Genomic DNA, 19,810 nt, shown 5'->3' with positions numbered 1-19,810 from the left:
TTTACTTTAGGAGGATCAGTTTTGTTAACTGCACAATCTACACAGTTTTTTGCAACCCTTTCAATGTCCTTGTCGATTCCCTGCCAGAATACGTATGATCTCGCGATTGTTTTCATTTTGACTACACCTAAGTGTCCGTGATGCAGTTCATTTAAAATTCTTTCTCTATACAGTTTTGGAATGCATACACGTTGCCCATACATTATGCAACCATCTTGCAGGCTGTATTCCATCTCCCTTCCCTTCAGTTCACCTCCACTTTCCAGGATTCGTAATAACGGAGTGAGTTCTTCATCCCTTTCAGTTTCTTTGGCTAAATCTTTCGCTGTCACCGGCAGCGTTTCAATTTGATGTAACTGGAAGATATCAATATCATCATGTATAGCCAATTTTTCCGAATCCGTAGGTAAACGCGAGAGAAAGTCTGCATTGCCGTGTTCCTTAGTTTGACGATAAATAATGTCAAATTGAAATGATTGCAGAGTCAACGCATAATGCAATAGACGTGTAGCAGCTAAAACTGGCAAGCCTTTCTTTGAGCCAAAAATTGCCAGTAGTGGCTTATGATCTGTAATTAGAGTAAACTTGGTATTTTTCACATAGAGAAAAAATTTCTTCACAGCCCATACTATAGCTAAGGCTTCTTTGTCAATTTGAGAATACCGTTGTTCGGTCGGAGAAAGAGTTTTAGATGCAAAAGCAAGCGGTCGTTCTGAACCATTTGGAAATTTATGTGACAATACTGCTCCCAGTCCAACTGGTGACGCATCAGTTGCCAACAAAAGTGGAAGTTCCGGGTCATAATGTGCCAAAATTCTTTCCGAACAAATTTCTTCTTTGACCCTTTGAAAAGCTTCCTTACATTTCTTATCCCATTTCCAAGGAACATTTTTCTTCGTTAACTCATGCAAAGGATAAGCCAGTGTAGCTAACTTTTTTGAAAAGCGCGAATAAAAATTTACCAACCCCATAAATGATTTAACTTCATGAACATTTTTGGGTTCCACGGCATTTTTAATTGCTTTAACTTTTTCAGATGTTTGGGATAGTCCTTGAGAGTTTATCTTGTACCCTAAAAATTCTATTTCTTTTTGAAAGAATTTACTTTTTTCTTTGTTAATTTTTAATCCATGAGCGCGGCATCTTTCAAAAAATTCTTTTAATCTTACTAAATGAGTTTCAGCGTCTGGAGCTGCAATTCTAGCATCGTCAAAAAATACTTCAACTCCCTTTAAATCCTGAAAAACACTTTCAATATATTTCTGCCAGATCGCCGGAGCGGCATTTACCCCATACATTAATCTTTTACACAGATAGAGTCCCTTATGTGTATTTATTGTCAACAATTTTTGACTTTCAGGGTGCATTTTCATTTGCAAATATGCCTGAGAGAAATCAACCTTGGAAAACACCTTGCCATCACTCAGTGATGCAAAAATATCTTCCATTCTAGGAAGTGGGTGTTGTTGCACTTTTAAATTTTTATTTAATGTTACAGAGTAATCTGCACACAACCTAACTTTACCATTTGATTTAATCACCGGTACGATCGGTGTTGCCCAATCCGAAATATGTACCTTTTCGATAATATTTTCGCGTTCTAAGCGATCTATTTCCTCGCCAACCCTATTTTTCAGTGCAAAGGGCATGGGTCTAGGTCTGCAGAATACCGGACTAGCGTCAGGTTTTAGCTCTAATTTGCACTCGTAATTTTTAATTTCTCCCAAGTCATCCCTAAATAACTCTTTGTATTCGTCTAACAATTTAGAAAGACTAACATTTGTTTCAACTTTGCAATTTTTTATTGAATTCCAATCTAGTTTAATTTTATACATCCATTCTCGACCAAAAATTGTATCTAAATTTTCCTTAACGATATACAAGTTTAATGCGTACGTAACCTCGTTATAGGTAACATTTACCGTTACATAACCCATTGGAACAATTCTATCCCCTTTGTAGGTTTTAAAAATTAATTTTGTAGGCTGAATTTTCTTATTTGAAATTTTTCGGAAATTCTTCAGCGACATTATTGAAACGGCTCCACCTGTATCGGCTTCAAAGTTTACCCAATGGCCTTCGATTTGAACTTTTACCATTATAGGTTTCCTTGGTTCTTGTTCAGGCAGTGTACACTCTTCAGACTGAATTGTGTAAATAGGCACGGAATCATTACCTTTATCTTCAAGAAAAGCTTCTACATCCACCTGTTTTTGCTTAACAGGTTTGTTAACTTTATTTGCTTTGGCAGAAAAACATGCTTTTCCTAAATGACCAATTTTGCCGCATAATTTGCATTTGTAAGTCTTGAACCTACATTCATCTGTAGAATGATTTTTTCCATTACATCGATAGCATTTTCTATTATTTTTATCTTTAGAGCACTTTTTCTTCCGATATTGGCTCTGTTTCATTTCAGCATTATTTTTATGAATTCCAGATTGCCTTCCAATTAATTCTGCCGTGGATTTATGAGATTTTTCCATCGCTAAAGCAATCTGTAAGGTTTGATTTAATTCAAGGTCATTTTCCTCAAATAATCTATCTAGTATTGCTCGATCTCTTAATCCGCTAACAAAAACATAAAAACATCTCGAGGCATCATATTTAAGACATCTGGTTTATACATACAGGGAATCGCTAATGAGCGAAGTTCTGCGATGTAGGCGTTAATCGGCTCATTCTCGTTCTGCTTGCGGTTTAAAAATATGTGACGGCTAGGAATAATTAATGGCTTCGGATTGAGATGATCTCTTAATATGTCCTTGAGCGTTTCGAAATCTTTTTCCCCAGGGTTGTCGGGTGACAAAAGATTCTTCAGTAAATTGTATAATTTTGCTGACAAACTTGATATAAGCGTTTTCGCCCTTTTTTCGTTCGGGACATTTTGAATATCTAAGAATGCCTCGAAACGTTCTATAAAAGAATCAAAATTTTCGGACATTTCATCATATTTTTCAAAATTGACCCCTGTCACTTTTGACTCATTTGGGGTATCCACTTTAAGCTTGAGAGCTTGTACAAGGGCTTCATTTTGTTTTATGAGTTCCTGAACCAGGGCCTCCATTATTTTTCAATCCAAAATACAAAAATATATAAATTTCCTACCTTGGGCCGTCTTCGGGTAATTACCCTATCCTTTTTGAAACGAGAACACTGTTATAGCACTACATTAGTGGTTTCGTCACACACTCGTCGCCACTGTTATGTCTCCTTTTTATGGAACCTATGCTCGCTGTAATATGTAATGGATTATTAATCATTCAGGAATTATAATACTAGACTTTACTATTCTAATTGCTACATTTACTATATACATAATACTATATACAAGACAGAGTGTGCCGCCAATGCGCACATCTCCGGAGTTCGTTCCGATCTGCCCCGTTCCTGAGAGGATGTTTTTTCCTCAGTGACGTCAGTGACTTCTGACGTCACTGCGATTACGATAGCGGAGTTCAATTAGTTCGATACACCACACAGAGAGTGAAGTATAACTTAATTTTTGACAATTTTTTGAGGATATGGACGGGTATATCCAGGAATTTTTGTCCTTTTTTAGGAATTTTTTGAGAAAAAATGCAAATTAAGTACAGTTTTTCCACAAATTATATGTAATTTTTCTAAGGAAAAATGACTAAAAACAACTTAAAGTGATATTTATCATTATTAAAAATGTTTGAGAGTAGAAATAAAAGCTTTTAATAAAGTAAAGACTGCATTCCTATCTTACTCCGATGTTTCAGACGTCGAACACAATGAAACTAACGCGCCATTCAACAAAGCATCCGCCAACAATTTCTACTCGGTAGCAACACTCAGCGAGAGGCAAACGTCATCCTTCCACCGATCCGATGGACAGTAACGCTCCGATCCGATTCTAATGCACATGCACACACCTCATTCTGCTCGGAGTGGTCTGAGGATAAAACAACTTTCAGTGATTGCTAATCTGGGAGTTTTGTGAAAGGTTCGTTTTTAGGGGTCCGAATTTTGTGAACGGACCTAATTTTTATCTAGACTGACATTTGACGGGAGATTATTTTTCTTCTGTGTATATTTTGGTGAAATTTCTGTTTGCCAATAAATTCGCCAAATTCAAATTTTTTTGCCGAATTTATGGTTTTATCGCATTTTGGCGCATTGGCAAATGCTTAACTCGGTCCCTGAAAACATTCTATTTCCAAACCTCCTTTTTCTCGGTTTTATCAGTATCCTGTAAATTAAAAGATATTTTTTGGCATTTCTTAATTGTCAAACATTGTGTTTTTAGGCAGCTGATACACTTGCTGTTCGACAGAAAAGAAGAATTTATGATATTACAAATGTTTTGGAAGGAATTGGTTTAATAGAGAAAAAATCAAAAAATAGTATTCAATGGAAGTAAGTATAGTAAAAGAAAGTTTTAATGATATGAATTTGATATAAATTATGCAGCTTGCTTTTTTGACTATTTTGATTTTTTTAGATTTAATTTAATATGGAAATTTGGGAATTTTTTTCAAAAACGAAATGCTTCTGCAATAATTTGCTTTTTTGTGATGTGCCAGCTGTTCCAGTCTAATACAAAATTCCGTTAATTATAGTACTTTTCTGCTGTAAACCGAATAAAACTGCTCCCTAAAGTGTGGTTTTGTATTTTTAAATATTGCAGGGTCCCTTCATCATCTCTGTAAGTTTTTCCAGATTAAGCATAAAATTTCTATATGTAAGGTGTTATTTTTGCTTTTTTGAGGAAATCCAGATTTTTTACACATTTTAAAACTTGATTGCATCTGTTCTTTCTGCAAAACATCATTTTAGTTTATTATGTAATTCTGCTATCTTGACATTGATAATTTTGTTCTTGCAATTTTTTTCAACCATTCTTATATTTTATTTTTGATAAAAGAGGACTTGTATTGTAAGCTCCTCTTTTTGCCACGCCCACTTGAAAATATCAATCCACTTCCGCTGAAATTGATTCAAGCCAATACTGCTGTGGGCAGGTAAACAGCAGTATCTACCGAAATCAGTTTTTGAAATAATTGAAGAAATGTATGCTGGATTCAATACTAGCAATAGGAAAATGTTGGACATTTGCAATTACTCCCCTTTACTTGCCCATGGCAGAATTCTACTTGTAAAAATCAGTATTGTTTACTGGCCTCTATTTTGGGGCTTCTTAAGATAAAAAAAAACATAATATTAATCTGTAATTTTTATTTGGGACATTTAGGATGGCAATAGAATAAAAAAAATCGGGTAATTCTAATGTTCTGCTTATGCATGTGCAAATGCAGATAATGCAAGTTTCTCAATTTTTTTTTTTTTTTTGTCTTTTTTTAATTTAAAGTATGTTTCTGTTGTGATTTTTTTTTTGCATGTTTCATTATTTTTTACTTCTATTTCTAAGTTATTCTTTTATTAGATTGCATTTCAACTATTGCATAGAGGCCACAAGCCATTATCCGATGAGGTAGAAGAAGAACTCTATGATTTTTTAGAAAAAGAGTGGGAAGCCGGGCAAGAAGTCAGCAACATACTGCTTACCAAGCAAGCAATAAAAATTGGCCAAAAGCACAAATTGCAGATTACAACATAGGCAAAATGTACCAGACAATATGCCACTTTGATATGCGGACCAATCGGATGAACAACCCGAAAGATGAATCGTCCATTCGTATCACGAACATCGGGTGCAAGGAAGCGGAGCTTCACAGTTGCATTGTGCGTCCGCACTTCAGGGCAATTTGTTGCTCTTTTATTTAAAAAAAAGTACGAGCTGAAGCCCATCTCGCAATTAAAGCATTTGAAGTACATTTCCAATTTCTGAAAAATGTTCGAAATTATTCATCGAAATTCAAAGCAATTGTATTTCCTGTTAGGAAATTAAGCAAGCATCATATGCTGATATTTATTAGATGAACTGTGGTAGGACCTCTGCTCTATTCAGACTGACAGAATTTCAACAGAAGAAAAAGAAAGAATTGTAGTTCCAATAACTGATATGCAAGCTTTGAAAAAATAATACAAGAGGTGAACTTGACATTTTCAGAGCTTGCTGCTAGTAGCAGAAGGAAATAAAAAATGCATTCCATTAGAAACTACTAAAAAATCAGTTGTACACATTATTTTGTAATATTAAAAAACAAACAGGGTTCGTACGCTCCTTCAAAACTCCTCCAATACTCCTTCATTTAGGAATTTTTTTTGAAGGGCCCTTCAAACTCCTTCATTTTTGTTTTAACTCCTTCAAAACTCCTTCTTTTTCAGTTCAAGACTGCATACCTAATCTTCTACGACAATAACTTAAAATATTTCAATTGAAAACTTAACTTCATCACAAGGGCGATTGTATAAGGGCAATTTTAATGTGATTTGGTATATTTATTTGTTTCATAAACATGTGATTTGTAAATTGATCATAGAAGTCATAAAACCTGAAGGTGAAAATATTATTAGATAACTAAGAAGTTTCCCAAGTGAAGTAAAACATGCTTAAATGGTGCTTGGCTATTTTTTCAAGTTTTATGATTATTGTTTTTCCCTCCACCTCGCTCTCAGCAGCAGAAGTTAGGTTGTCTAATTATTTAAATATTTATAAATACATACTTTGATGTACTATATTAAGTGAATGTGTTAAAAAAACAACTGTTTTGTAAATCGCAGATATGATATAATAAAATGGGTCATCCACAAGGGATGTCGTGCCTTGAGGGGGTGACAAGTTGATGAAATTGTGATAAGGGGAAGAGAGAGAGTGACGTCACACAGTTATTGTAACATTATTTTTTAAAATTATGACATGTGACAAGAGGAAGAGTTAGGTGAAGTGTGACACTTTGTGACAAGGGGGGAAGGGGGTAAAATATGTTAAATAAAAGTGCAACATCTTTAAATGACAACCCATTAGTACAGTCGAGTCCCGACTTAAGCGAGGGATGTGTTCCATGACACCTCGCGTAAGTCGGAATTTCGCGTTGTGGAACAAGGTATGTTTAGTAATTTTTTATAAGCATACCCAATTGTTTCAGACGTTTGCAAAAACCCCTCATATTGTTTCAAACCATTTATTAACTATATATTGCAGTATCTTTTTCTGTATTTTAGAAAAAGCGTTATTATTTGACGTAAAATTTTGTAATTTAGCACGAAATCACAATGATTAATGGGGGGAGAAACTTAAAATAAAGCAGCATGGTACTTACAGTATGTACACTACAGCATTATTATAGCACTTAACAATATCAATATATAGTAAATATATTTGCAATTTAAAAAATGAATAAGTTTTATGCAGCGTGATCAGACTGTTATCAACGTTCAACGTATTTTATCAACTTTCACGTGTAAAATGAAAAATAAAAGTTTAGAATCGGAGTGGTTATTTGTATAAACTAAAGCAAAGCGTTGTTTAGACTAATACAATGGGTGAACTTCCGCTTTCAGTGATGCTAAAGGGATGAAAGTCCATTCACAAAACCAATATTTAGTGTAAACATTGCCCATTCTAACTCTAGGCCGCTCTTTTCCGAAAAATTTCATGTTGCAGGCGAGTAATTTGTGTCCGCATTAAAATATTCATTACTCATGAAAAACTCGCGTTATAGCCATTTCGCGTTAGTCGGATCTCGTTGTAGCGGGATCCGACTGTACTCCTTCAAAATCTCATTTTACTCCTTCAAAACTCCTCTAAAACTCAGAACCTTCATTTTATTTCTGAAATTGAGTACGAACCCTGACAAATATGCTTAAATTTTTATTTTTTACTATTTTTACTGATTTTTTTTAAAAATTCCTTTGTGTTTTTTTTTTTATTAAAAAGTGAATTTCATCATAACAAATCTACTTTTTAGTGACTTATTATTTAAAAGAAAATAAACTAATTTCAGGGGTGCTGGACCAGGATGCAATACAAGAGAAATATCAGACCGCTTAGTAGTTTTGAAGCGAGAATTAGATTTCCTAGAACAAAAAGAAAAGGAATTGGACCTTCATCAGCAATGGATTATGCAGAGCATATGCAACATAAGAGAAGATCCTGAGAATGCTGAACTGGCATATGTTTTATATGATGATATATGTAATGGTTATGGTGATAGCACAATGATAGCAGTTGAAGCTCCATTAGGAACACAGCTCTCAGTTTCCACAACAGATCAGGTTTGTTTAACATTCATTGAAAATTTTGGTGCATATTTGGCTGGGAAATTAAAATTTTTAGTTAGTGGCAGGTAGATTTTTTAATCATACTACACACCATAATTCATATCATCTGGGGGGGGGGGGGGCTAGTTTTTTTAACTTCTTCCACCCAAGAATAATATTTTAGTCAAACTATAATTGAGACTTCTAGATCTGTAAAATATTTGCTTCAGCATCACATCATGTCAAAGCATCACTATTATACTGGTCAGGTGGCTGTAAATTAAAAAATATTTTATTAAATTTCATATGAGTTCGTCCAATATGTTCACTCTTAATATCACTCTTGAAAAGATGGGGGTGGGGGATCTAACAGGGTGGCGACAGATCAGGGAAATCAGGGAAAAGTCAGGGAACTTTATCACTCAGGGAAATATCAGGGAATTTTGAAAAAATAACAAAAAATCAGGGAAAATCGGTCAAATGAAGAAAAAAAATTTTTTTTTTTCATTGCAAAATGAAGTACTTTGACTTCCTATGAATTTTCCGCCAATTATTTGTTTTAAAAAAGTAAAATTAATGAGGTGCGATCATACAGTGCCGAATGTTTGTGCATCTTTTTCTGGCAAGGTCAAAGTATTCAATCTTAGGATGTGCTTTCTAAGATTGATCCTGTGTCTGTAAAGTTGTTTATTTTACCTAGCTTGAATTTTCCTTCACGCATTCCATGCTATGTAAAATAAACAACCCTACAGGCAAAGAGGAAGCCGTCATTAATGACTTTGCTCCCATACTTTTATTCATTGTCTTGAAGTAATTAGCATACTACTGTTATATCACGATATCAAGAAAGAATCTTTGTTTTTTAAATTAATGCTGAAAAAAATCTTTAAAGTTATCACTTGGCATTTTTAATTTAATTGCTAAAATTGATTTTGACAAATGGTTTTTTTTTTTTTTTTGCCATTATATTATTCCCTGTTACTTCAGATTACTCAAAGAGTTTTTTTTTTTCAGACTTTAAAGCTCTTTATTTTAAAACCATATACATTTTGAAATTAATAATTGGTTTTTTATTTAAATGTTGTTTGTGACTAAAGTAATGTAACATTTTTTTTCGACAACTAATAACTTTTTAATAGTTAAAATACTGTATTCATTCATTAAAACCTAAGTTCTTGATTAGAGAATAGCTCAATATGACTGATTGTTGGAAGATTTCAATTTGTTTTACATAAATATGTCTATTCTGCCGTAGGCAGAAACTGCACAGTTTTCTTTTTTATTTTTGCATTTTTGTCATCTATGGTACGTTTCCTTTATTGTACACTAGTGATACCTGCACGGCTTTGCCCGTAATAGAAAAATTAGATCTTTTGGTTCGCCTGTGTTTACAAATAATGTATGGTGAATTTTCCCGCCAATTGGCTTGTACCCATGTTACGGTTACAAGTTATGATAATTTCGTATCTCGCCAATTGGCTTGTGCCCATGTTACGGTTCCACGTTATGATAATTTCGTAATTTACTCGTCCATATTATGATAGTTTTTTTCTTAAAATTGGAATAGAAAAAGAACCACATCGAATTTTCGAAAGATCGCTTCGAGGTGCACATTCTCACGCTACAAACTAACTTTGTGCCAATATTCATGAAAATCAGCCAAACGGTCTAGGCGCTAGGCGCGTCACAGAGATCCAGACATCCTCCGAACAGATTTTCAGCTTTATTATTAGTAATATAATATAATAAAGAAGCTCGCTTATTTGGTTTCCGCTGAAAAAGAAGCGCGAAAAAAACACTTAATTCCAACATTTTCCCATTGTTAGTACTGAATCCACCACACATTTCTTCAAATATCTCGAAAATTAATTTCTGCAGATACTGCCGTTTACCTGCACAAGGTGCAGTATTTTTTACATAAGTAAAACTACTTACTTCTATAGTTCTAACTATCACTTGTTACTCTTGCAGTAACAATTATACTGCTTGAAAGTTCAGTTCAAGATTATTTCTATTTAAATTTTTTAGTTTTATCATGATTAGATATGTCTTTAAGAGTGGTTTTAATAGTTTCTTAGAATTCTTATGCTAACTGGTTCCTGGAAGTAAAGTATTTGTTTTAGATTTCCTATAATATTTCTCTGTCGATAATTTAATAACTATTTTTACCAAAAAAGGAGCATCTTTTCAAAATATATTTTTAATTAACAACTTAAATCGTTTTAAAACACTGCATTTTATTTAACATACAATGCTTTTCATGTAGGGCAAAGAAAGGAAACCATTATCATTGGTAACGTAAGTCAGGGAAATTTGCTGAACTTAATCAGGGAAAAGTCAGGGAACTTTTTTTTTCTTGTTCCTGTCGCCACCCTGTCTAATAGGGGCCCATGTTTTTAAAAAAGGACCCACTTTGTTGAAAACTCTTTCCCCTGTTTTATGAGACGTCAGCAGGACCTCCGAATTAGATTAGTATGTGCCCTGTTATTTGCGCACAACGAGCAATGTACAAAAATCTTAAATAAATCTTACTACCAAACGGTACAACCTTTAGGATCACAGATTGAGACCAAGTCCTAGATATAGGTCAATTGTCACTAGGTATGAGCCCAGGTAAAGCAGTTTGACTGCATAAGCCCTTATTCGGCTTCTACGGGGGTCCAAAGTTGATAATTTGGACCCAGAATTGCAATGGAGTTTATCTTAGAATTATCATTTTTACTCCTTTTTTTGCTGTTGTACTGCAGTATGATCTATTTGCATGTACTTACCTTTAAATTAATTATGTTGAACACTAATTTTTAATAGGTGGTTCTCAAATTTAAATTGGACACTGCTTTTAATTTCAATATGCCAAAATAACGTAATTACAGGATGTTTATCGTTTGCAAATGAAACTAATTATTTTTCTTCTACATTAATTCTCCACTAGTAATAAGTATTTACTGTTTGCTAATGAAGACATTTACTTTAACTGGATATTTATTGTCTGCTTTCAAAGATATTCCACAATGATGAGCAGAAAGTGGGAGAGAAGAAAAAACTCTAATTTATTGCACATGGCACATAAAAAAACAAAAATACAAGATCCTTGCGACTTTCCAAGTAACTTAAATTGTGCCTATAAATAAATAGGGGTTCTTCCTTCAACTCATTGTACTAACAAAATGTGCCAAATGTATTGGGACATCGAACATAGTGTCAAAGTCTGAAATTCCAATGAAAACACCATTGCATTTCCGAGCCCAAACTAGCAACTTTGGACTCTTGTTCCAGCTAAACTAGGTCCTATACATTAAAACTGCTTAGGCCGGACTCATATCTTGTGGGAATAGACTTATATCTAAAATTTCGTCCAAATCCGTGTCCCTCAAGGCCGTGTCGTTTGGTCGTTAGTCAAACAATATTTTATAAATTTTCAATTCAAAGTCGTATTTATGACTAATGAGTTTCGTTTGAGAAGCTGAATGAACAGTACACAGTCAAGCACTCTTGGTACTTAAGTATGTTCAAATTTCAGGGCATTGCTTTTCATTTTTATTATAAGAAGAGAAAAGAAACATGGCTGTGAGTCGTATATCAAGTTGATTCCTGTCCTTACTAAAAAAATAAATGTAAAACCGCATTGAAAATTAAGAAAAAATGTATCAAAGAAAATAAAAATATATCCTATTAAAATCCATTAAAAAACTCATTGCCCTCTTCTAAATGCTTATTAATTTATGACCTTGAAAAGATGGTCTCAGGAGAAGCAGTGCTTTACTCTGGATGCCCCATAAAATGAATGAGGTTTCAGTGATGTGTGGTCCTTTATTAAAAAGGCTTGGATTCTGGTAGAATTATAAATTCTGCTGATTTGTATTTCCTTTTTTCCTAGAATTGTTTTTCAAAAATAACATCCTTACTTAAGCATTTAGTTCCATAAATTGATAATTTTTGGCCTTTTTTTATTTTGCCCTCAAGACAAAAAGAGACAGATATGTTAACTTTTGATGGTTTTAATTGCTGATATTGTCCCCTTTTTTAGGTTGATGAATTTGAAAATCCAGCCAACAAATTTCAACTACACATGGCATCATCAACTGGACCTATTAATGTGTTATTAGTGAATAAGGATGCTAATACCAATGCAACTCTCACCAATATTGCATCACAGGTAAATAATTGGGTATTTCCAAATGTTTCACTGTAATGATAATTTGGAATTTTATTTATAGTTATATTCAGATATGTAACATTTTAATTTTCAACAAAACTGTTTCGAAATAATGGCTGTTTTTTCTTCTTTTTTTTCGCTAAATTATTGAAATTCTCTTATCACAAATAATGTTAAAATGACCTTCTGAAATTGGGTTTGGTATTTAGTAGGAAAGAACTTTTCTTGTGAGCATATGTGCTTAATAATAAAATTTAACAAACATCTTTTTCTTTTTTTTTACATCTGATAAAAAAACTGAACTAATCTAATTTTTTTATTCTTTCTTCCATTAATATCAAAATAACTTTTTTAATTTCACATTCCATTTGAGGGCAGTTCTCAAAAGGTGGGAGCAAACACAAACTTCAACTTTGAAGCTTCAACACCAAATAACTTTCATTTTAATTAACCCAAAAATTTTTGAGTTAAATTATAATACTGTATAGAGACAAGAATTGACATAAATTATGGAAAAAATGCTCTTCAAATGCCCTTTAAAAAATATAATTTTTACTAAAATGCACAATTTTTGACATAGCAAAATGTTAACTGAGCAAATGTGCCATTAAAAATTTTTTTTAAATTATTTCCATATGTTAAAAAAAAAAAAATTAAAGGTATGAATCTTACACTGAATAATTTTTTGTTAATATTTTACACAAATAACAAAAGTAAAGACAGATTATTTACTTTGTAAACGATTTTAGAAAAAAGTAAGTTTGAAATTTGATGTATGTCCAAAAGTTACGATCTTTACAAGCATATGATGTTTTCATTTTAAAGGTATTTATCGATCCGCAGAATCAATTTTTAATTGTTTGAAAGTGTTTTCATAAGCTTTTATGCAGTATCTTGGAAGAAAAGTAATTTTTCTTAAACATACAGTGGCTCCCAAAAGTGTTCGTACACTTTGAAATTTTTTAGTAAAACCAAAATAACTCAAAACTGAATTCGAATATAAAGTCTAATATTTTTTCACATCATTCCTATGTCATTCTAAATATAACCCATTGGTTTCTTTTCAAAATATTGACGAATCTTCTTTTTGAAATGGGTCAGAAAACGAAGAGACAGAGTAATAACACGTCACAAAAGTCATCGTACACTCAAATATTTTCGAATAAATTCATGATTAAAATTATCATATGCCGTTTCATTAGTACTTTTGCATTGTGTTGACCCTTATAAGTCATTTGGCTTTAATTTTTTTGTTAATTTATTCCATAATATATTGCTTATTACTACAAAATGGCTGGTATTCGTAAAAAACCGCAAACTCCATTCAAATTTGAATTTTTTTCCCACAGTAGTGGTAAATTGGTTTGAAATGTCTCTAAATTAGTTAATTTATTTGTTTGTATAGTAAATTGCTTGATAAAATGCTTTAAAGAAAGGAATCGGACCGAAAACAAGGTACGAAAAGGTCAACCGGCAAAGTTGACAAAACGTGATCGTAACTTTAAAGTTAAAAAACTTATGAAAAATACACATTTGAGTACTGTAAAAGTTTCTGCAGAGTTAAATGAAACATTTTACATTTAATTTTCACCTAAAATTGTTCTCCATGTTCTTTGATTAGCTGGATTAAATGGGACCTCTTCCCGCAGATATTTTCTTGGTCGTGCGAAAAACAGAAAGCTTATGGTTTTTATCCCAAAATCAATGATAAATAAGCTAAAAACAGTTTAGAATCATGTCTTACTTACAGATAAAAAGTAATTCAACATTTTTGGTTAAATTTTTGTATAACTGTAAGTAGAAGAAAAAATTAGGAACTTAATCTTAAGAACTTAGTTGGATCAGTTAATGAGGACGGTGAAGGTGTTTTAGTGTGAGGGTGCATATCAGCATCAGGACTTGGTAGTTTGTAATTTTTTGATGGAAAAATGAATCATGTTGTTACTTTAAATATTTTAAAAACCAATTTTGTACTCTTAGCCAAAAATTTGGTTATTGGAAACAACTTTGTTTTTTATCAAGATAACGATAAGAAGCACACGGTTTTCAACGTTTGCGTCTAGTGCCTCGAAAGTTGTCCTAAAGTTTAGAAAATACCACCTCAATCTCCAGATTGTAACTTAATGTAAAGTATTTAGAGATATCTGGAGGCTAGATTACGAAAATAGGGCTTTAAAACGAAAATAGAGCTAGAAATAGTAATACTCGAAGTGTGGTAGAACACTTACTCAGAAATTACGCTAAAAAAAGAAAGAAAAAGAATGAAGTCTATTCCCAGACGTTTAAAAGGCTTTATGAATACTGTATGATATTCTACTAATTAATAACTTAATCAAAAGTTAGATTATTCAATAATATATAGACATTTTATAAAGTGTACGAAGACTTTTGTGAGATAAAATTTCGGGCACTTTTCGGTTTTTAGTTCTTAAAAAATTAAGTTTTAATATTTTTTGAAAACTTTTCATGCAGTTTTGTTAAAAATTGATCATAGATCGTATAATTAAATACCTATTCCGAAATATTAATTCTAACCAATGATTTGGGGCCTATTTCGTTGAAAGTCGTAGGTGTACGAAGACTTTTGGGAGCCACTGTATATGTGAGATGTCCAAATGGCGTTACGATCTTGACGCCGATAATTCTGTCTGTTTATTCATAATTTTTGATGATCCACTGTCTTCTAACCTCAATAAAAAAGGTTATTATAATGTTATGTTCTTTAATCCATTGGTATTTTGCATAATTAATATGTTACACGTTGAACAATACATAAATTACAGTGGAAACATGGCTGGCTATGATCGTAACAAAAGCCATTTTGCGCTAAAATCGCCAAGCAAACCTCCGTTGGCGACAACACAGTATACGAAAAGCCAAAGGTTACCAGAGGAGAATTCCAGTTTGACAAATGTAGTTTCGGTAGTTTATCGTCAGTTGCACCAGTTTTGGTGACTTTATCACCTGCGCTAGCAATTTTTTTTTTCTTCCGCCTTTATTATTTTAGGATTTTTTTTCTCTTCTTTCTTTTGGAAACATAATTTAACGATCTCCAAATAGAAATACGAATTTCTTTTTTCAATGATTTTTTTTAGACATTGTTTTAATTCTTATGGCATTCGAAAAATTATTCATTATTAAAACTGATGTCACTTTTTACATTCTTTCTTAAAGCATATTTTGTTTATTTTTCCTTTAAAAATGTATATGTCGTATTTATTTGTCTCCATTTTTATTCCTTATTTGTCCCAATAAATCAAACAACAAGTTAGTATAGTTATTTTCATGAAGCTTTTTTTTACCTTTCATCAGCTTCTTCAAAATCATTCCAAAACTTGATTATACACTGGTGTAAGAAATAAGAGAATTTTCAGATTTGGTCAATCATCTCCAGAACTACTGGTCCGATTTTAATGAAATTTGGTATGTGCATACATAGAAACAATACAAAACAATTAACCCTCAAAAATTTAAAATACACATGCATGATCATAAATAACACTCGTTAGAGTCGGATGGCATGAAACAGCGGTTGCAAAATTGAACAACAAAATGGGTTAGTAGGACGGATGGTCCCCTCTAAGAGACATATAGGCCTCGTAGTGTGACTCTATACTTGAAATAAAGCAGTTCATGGGATCCTTAAGCGATTATTTCCACTCGTTCAACAACGCAGTTCTCAGGCTATGGATGGTCCCCGGAGGGGTGTTGCGAGTTGCTATTGCCCTCCCAAGAGCGTCCCAGACATGTTCTATAGGATTAGAGTCTAGAGATCTGCTTGGACAATCCATTGAATAAATATCCACCCCTTCCAGAAATTTGTCGACCAGAAGAGCTGTATGTGGCCTTGTGTTAACATCCATTAAAAATAACTCAGGGCTAACAGCGCCCCTCAAGAGGTGAGCATAGAGCTCCAAGACTTTATCCCTATACTTCGAAAAATGTCACAGAGTCTCTCTCAAAGACATAGAGGGGTGTGCGGCCATCCAACATGATGCCTGCCCAGACCGTCAAACCACCACCACCATAATGATCGATTACGCCGATATTGGAGATTAGGAAGCAGGTTCCTGCTTCTATCCATGTAAACGTAGGACAATAATAGTCGTTTAAGCTGAAACGGGACTCACTATTTACCCTCCAATGTCCGGGAAGTCGACCATTATGGAGGAGGATGGTTTGACGGTCTGGGCAGGCATCATGTTGGATGGCCGCACACCCCTCCACGTCTTTGAGAGAGACTCTGTGACAGTTGCGAAATATAGGGATGTGATCTTGGAGCCCTATGATCCCCTCTTGAGGGGCGCTGTTAGCCCCGAGTTAGTTTTAATGGATGTTAACACAAGACCATATACAGCTCTTCTGGTCGACGAATTTCTGGAACGGGAGGATATTCACTCGATGGATTGCCCAAGTAGATATCTAGACTCCAATCCTGTAGAACACGTCTGGCACGCTTTCAGGAGGGCAATAACAACTCGTAACATCCCTCCGGGGACCATCCATAGACCGAAAACGGCGTTGTTGAACAAGTGGAAATAATTGCTTAAGTATCCCATGAACTGCTTTATTTCAAGTATGGAGTCACACTGCGAGGCCTATATGTCTGTTAGAGGGGACCAAACACCCTACTAACCCCCCCCTTTTTTTTAGTTTTGCAATTGCTCTTTCATACCATCCTACTCTAACGAGTGTCATTTACGATCATGCTTGTGTGTTTTAAATTTTAATTGGTTATTTGTTTTGTATTATTTCAATGTATGCACATGCCAAATTTCATTAAAATTGGTCCAGTGGTTCTGAAAATAATTGACCAAATCTGAAAATTCTCTTAATTTCTTACACCAGTGTATATAAAGAGCAGTATGTATAGCCATTCAAGTACTTCATTAATATCCGCTTTATTATTAAATTGCAAAATTCAAAAAGTAGTAAATAAAATTTTCATTGGAAAAGTTAAAAATCAGATAAACAATTGTGAAAAATGGTGAAACTTACATTGTGATGATGTCCAAAATCGGTTACCTACAGACTGCTGATTTAATTTGCCAATGAACAATTTTTACAAATACGTGCTGTCTTTTCATGTTCATATATTGTGTTCTAGGTATGCATACTATAGAATAAAAGCAAAATTGATGTCAAATTTGAAAATTTTTGAAATTGCTCAAAGTTATTTTTTTTGTTCCCACCTTTTGAGAACTGCCCTTGAAGAAAACTGAAGTTATTGTTGCTATTTTCCATTACTTTATAATTATATTTAATCTTACTTAGATTTTGTTGATAAACTTATCTTTTTTATATATTAGTTCATTTGCTAAAGTTCTGATTGGCCATACCTCTCTTTTCATATGATCAAGGTCATGAGATGAAAAGCAAGTAACAAGTCCAGTTAGTTGTCTCTTCTGAGAGAAAACCTTGCTAGAAAATTAGGAACGACAGCTCAGATGCAAATAAAACTTAAGTTACAAACTATACACCTGCTAGTCTATTTTAAAATCAGGACATAGCCATGCTCAGGGCATCCTACTTTTCCTACTTTTTCCTACTTAAGTAGAAATGTCCTACTTTTCATCAAAGTAGTTGGAATTCTAAATCAAAATACTTAAATAAGTTTCACTTCATAGTGCACATATTTTTTGTTTTCTTTCTGTAGCTATGTTTCATTTTATAATTTTTCATTCTTCGTCATAATATTATAATAGTGATTTTTGAGAATTTGATACATTGCTCTTTTTACTCAGGGTCTGGAAATAAGATTTTGCTTTCTGAAAAAAAACGCCCTCTTCCCTATTCTGATCATTGCTGATAGTTACATTAATTTTTCTGGTCTTTAAACTTTTTTTGCAAAAAAATAAATATTATTCACTAATAATTGGTAAATAATATATCATTGAAAAAACATTAATTATTTTGTTGTAGGCCCTTGCGTCAACAGTAGATGTCCCAAGCACATCCTGTGCCCCTTCACAGCCTGCACCTTCTACAGCTGAATGTGTACCGAAAGAAACTATTCCAGAACCTCCTGTAACAAAGAAGGAACCCGAAGTTCCAAAAGCCCAAAGTCCTGTCAGAACCTATAGCAGACAGACGAGGCAAGCTTCCATCGGAGTCAAGAGAACTATTGCTGCAGTGATGAGTGGTAGCAGATCTTTACAGAAGAAGAAAGAGCTTGAGGTGATGCTTTAATGTTATTAGTATTCAAGTCTTGATCAATCTTTTATAAGAGTTGTATAACTAAGTTTAGCAGAAAGTAAACAACTTTAGAAATTTCTGAGCTACGCTTTTAAATATTGCATTCAATCTGGGTGTTGAAAGGGAAATTGAATGTGTGAGTTCAGGTGTTTAGGAAAGCGGAGGAAAATTCTTCAAAAGAGATAAAATCAAAAAGTGTTGACATACTTTTTTTCTTTTTTGTGTTGGCAAAGGTTCCTAACTTCATTGTGTGATAGTTGCTATTAAATATTGTTATGACTATGAACTGTAAGCCTTGCAAGCAATGCAATTCTAGAAGTTTCTCTTCATTTTTTGTGTGAATGGGAACAAATAATGTTCGTTTCAAAAATAAAATTAACAAAGATAAAACAACCAATTCCTTTACTATTGTTTAAGTGCAGAAACAAGGAAACGATGAAAGTTATGAAAATAATTCTTGGCTGAAAATTCATGTGATAGGGCATAAATTTTTTCCCCAGTATTTCAGTTTTTAGTTCAAATTTTGTTCAATAGATGGCACTGGAATAGTAAGCATTTGAATCAAAGAAAAATTATTGAAATTCACCCTAAAATTTTTTTGAAATTTGGAGTTGACATTACATTGGAATATTCTCAAAACTTTCAACATGTAACCAGAGGACAAAATTAGAAAATATTTTCTGTAAAGTAAAACTACCTATGAAATTTCACATTCATCACTGATTATTTCTTCAAGTTTCTCAACTGCTGGAGAGTTTTGCCGGCATACTGCAGCATCGGAAAACATTTAACCTGAAACGAAAAATTCTGAGAGGAAAAATTTATGACCCTTTTACATGAGGTTGCTTTAAGAAATATTTGCTTAGTCAACCAACTTGTAAATACAGCTGATGGTAGACATTTTGAAAATATTTTAAAGTTTTATTCATTAAAAATTTGAAAAAAATTGAAACTTAATTTTCAATTATGTTTTTTTTTATTGACAAGCTTAATTTCTGCGGTGGCTTCTAATGGGAAATTTTTGAACTTAAATCGGGAATTCTGGGAAGAAAATTTACACTTTGTCACATGAATGTTCTGCAAGAATTGTTTCTATAATCTCGACCGTTTTCCTGTTATGAAAATTTAGAAAACCATCAGTCTATTTAGGACACCCAAAAGCTGGCTTCTTTCCCAGGTATGCAGAAATAAAATGTAGTTAAACCAGGACAGGGTTCGTACGCTCCGGGAAAACCTTGAATTGTCAGGGAAAATGATATAGTTAAAAATGTCATGGAATTTTCCAATATTGCCCCAAAAAAATTTTCTCAATTTTTCCATGATACTTTT

General features: G+C 33.2%; 1 protein-coding gene across 1 annotated transcript in view; it reads left to right on the top strand.

Moving 5' to 3' along the window:
- Positions 1-204: 204 nt before the first annotated feature.
- LOC129234068 (transcription factor E2F4-like) overlaps positions 205-19,810 on the top strand; it is a 43,187-nt gene continuing 23,581 nt past the window's right edge. Inside the window, exons 1-5 of the mRNA XM_054867959.1 lie at positions 205-282; positions 4,274-4,383; positions 7,875-8,145; positions 12,158-12,286; positions 18,209-18,463. Of these exons, the coding sequence (XP_054723934.1) occupies positions 205-282; positions 4,274-4,383; positions 7,875-8,145; positions 12,158-12,286; positions 18,209-18,463 (843 nt within the window). The remainder of the gene's footprint in view (positions 283-4,273; positions 4,384-7,874; positions 8,146-12,157; positions 12,287-18,208; positions 18,464-19,810) is intronic.

Source organism: Uloborus diversus, unplaced genomic scaffold (genome assembly GCF_026930045.1).
Source record: "Uloborus diversus isolate 005 unplaced genomic scaffold, Udiv.v.3.1 scaffold_966, whole genome shotgun sequence".
Taxonomy (NCBI): domain Eukaryota; kingdom Metazoa; phylum Arthropoda; class Arachnida; order Araneae; family Uloboridae; genus Uloborus; species Uloborus diversus.
This window is presented reverse-complemented; position numbering and strand designations above follow the sequence as displayed.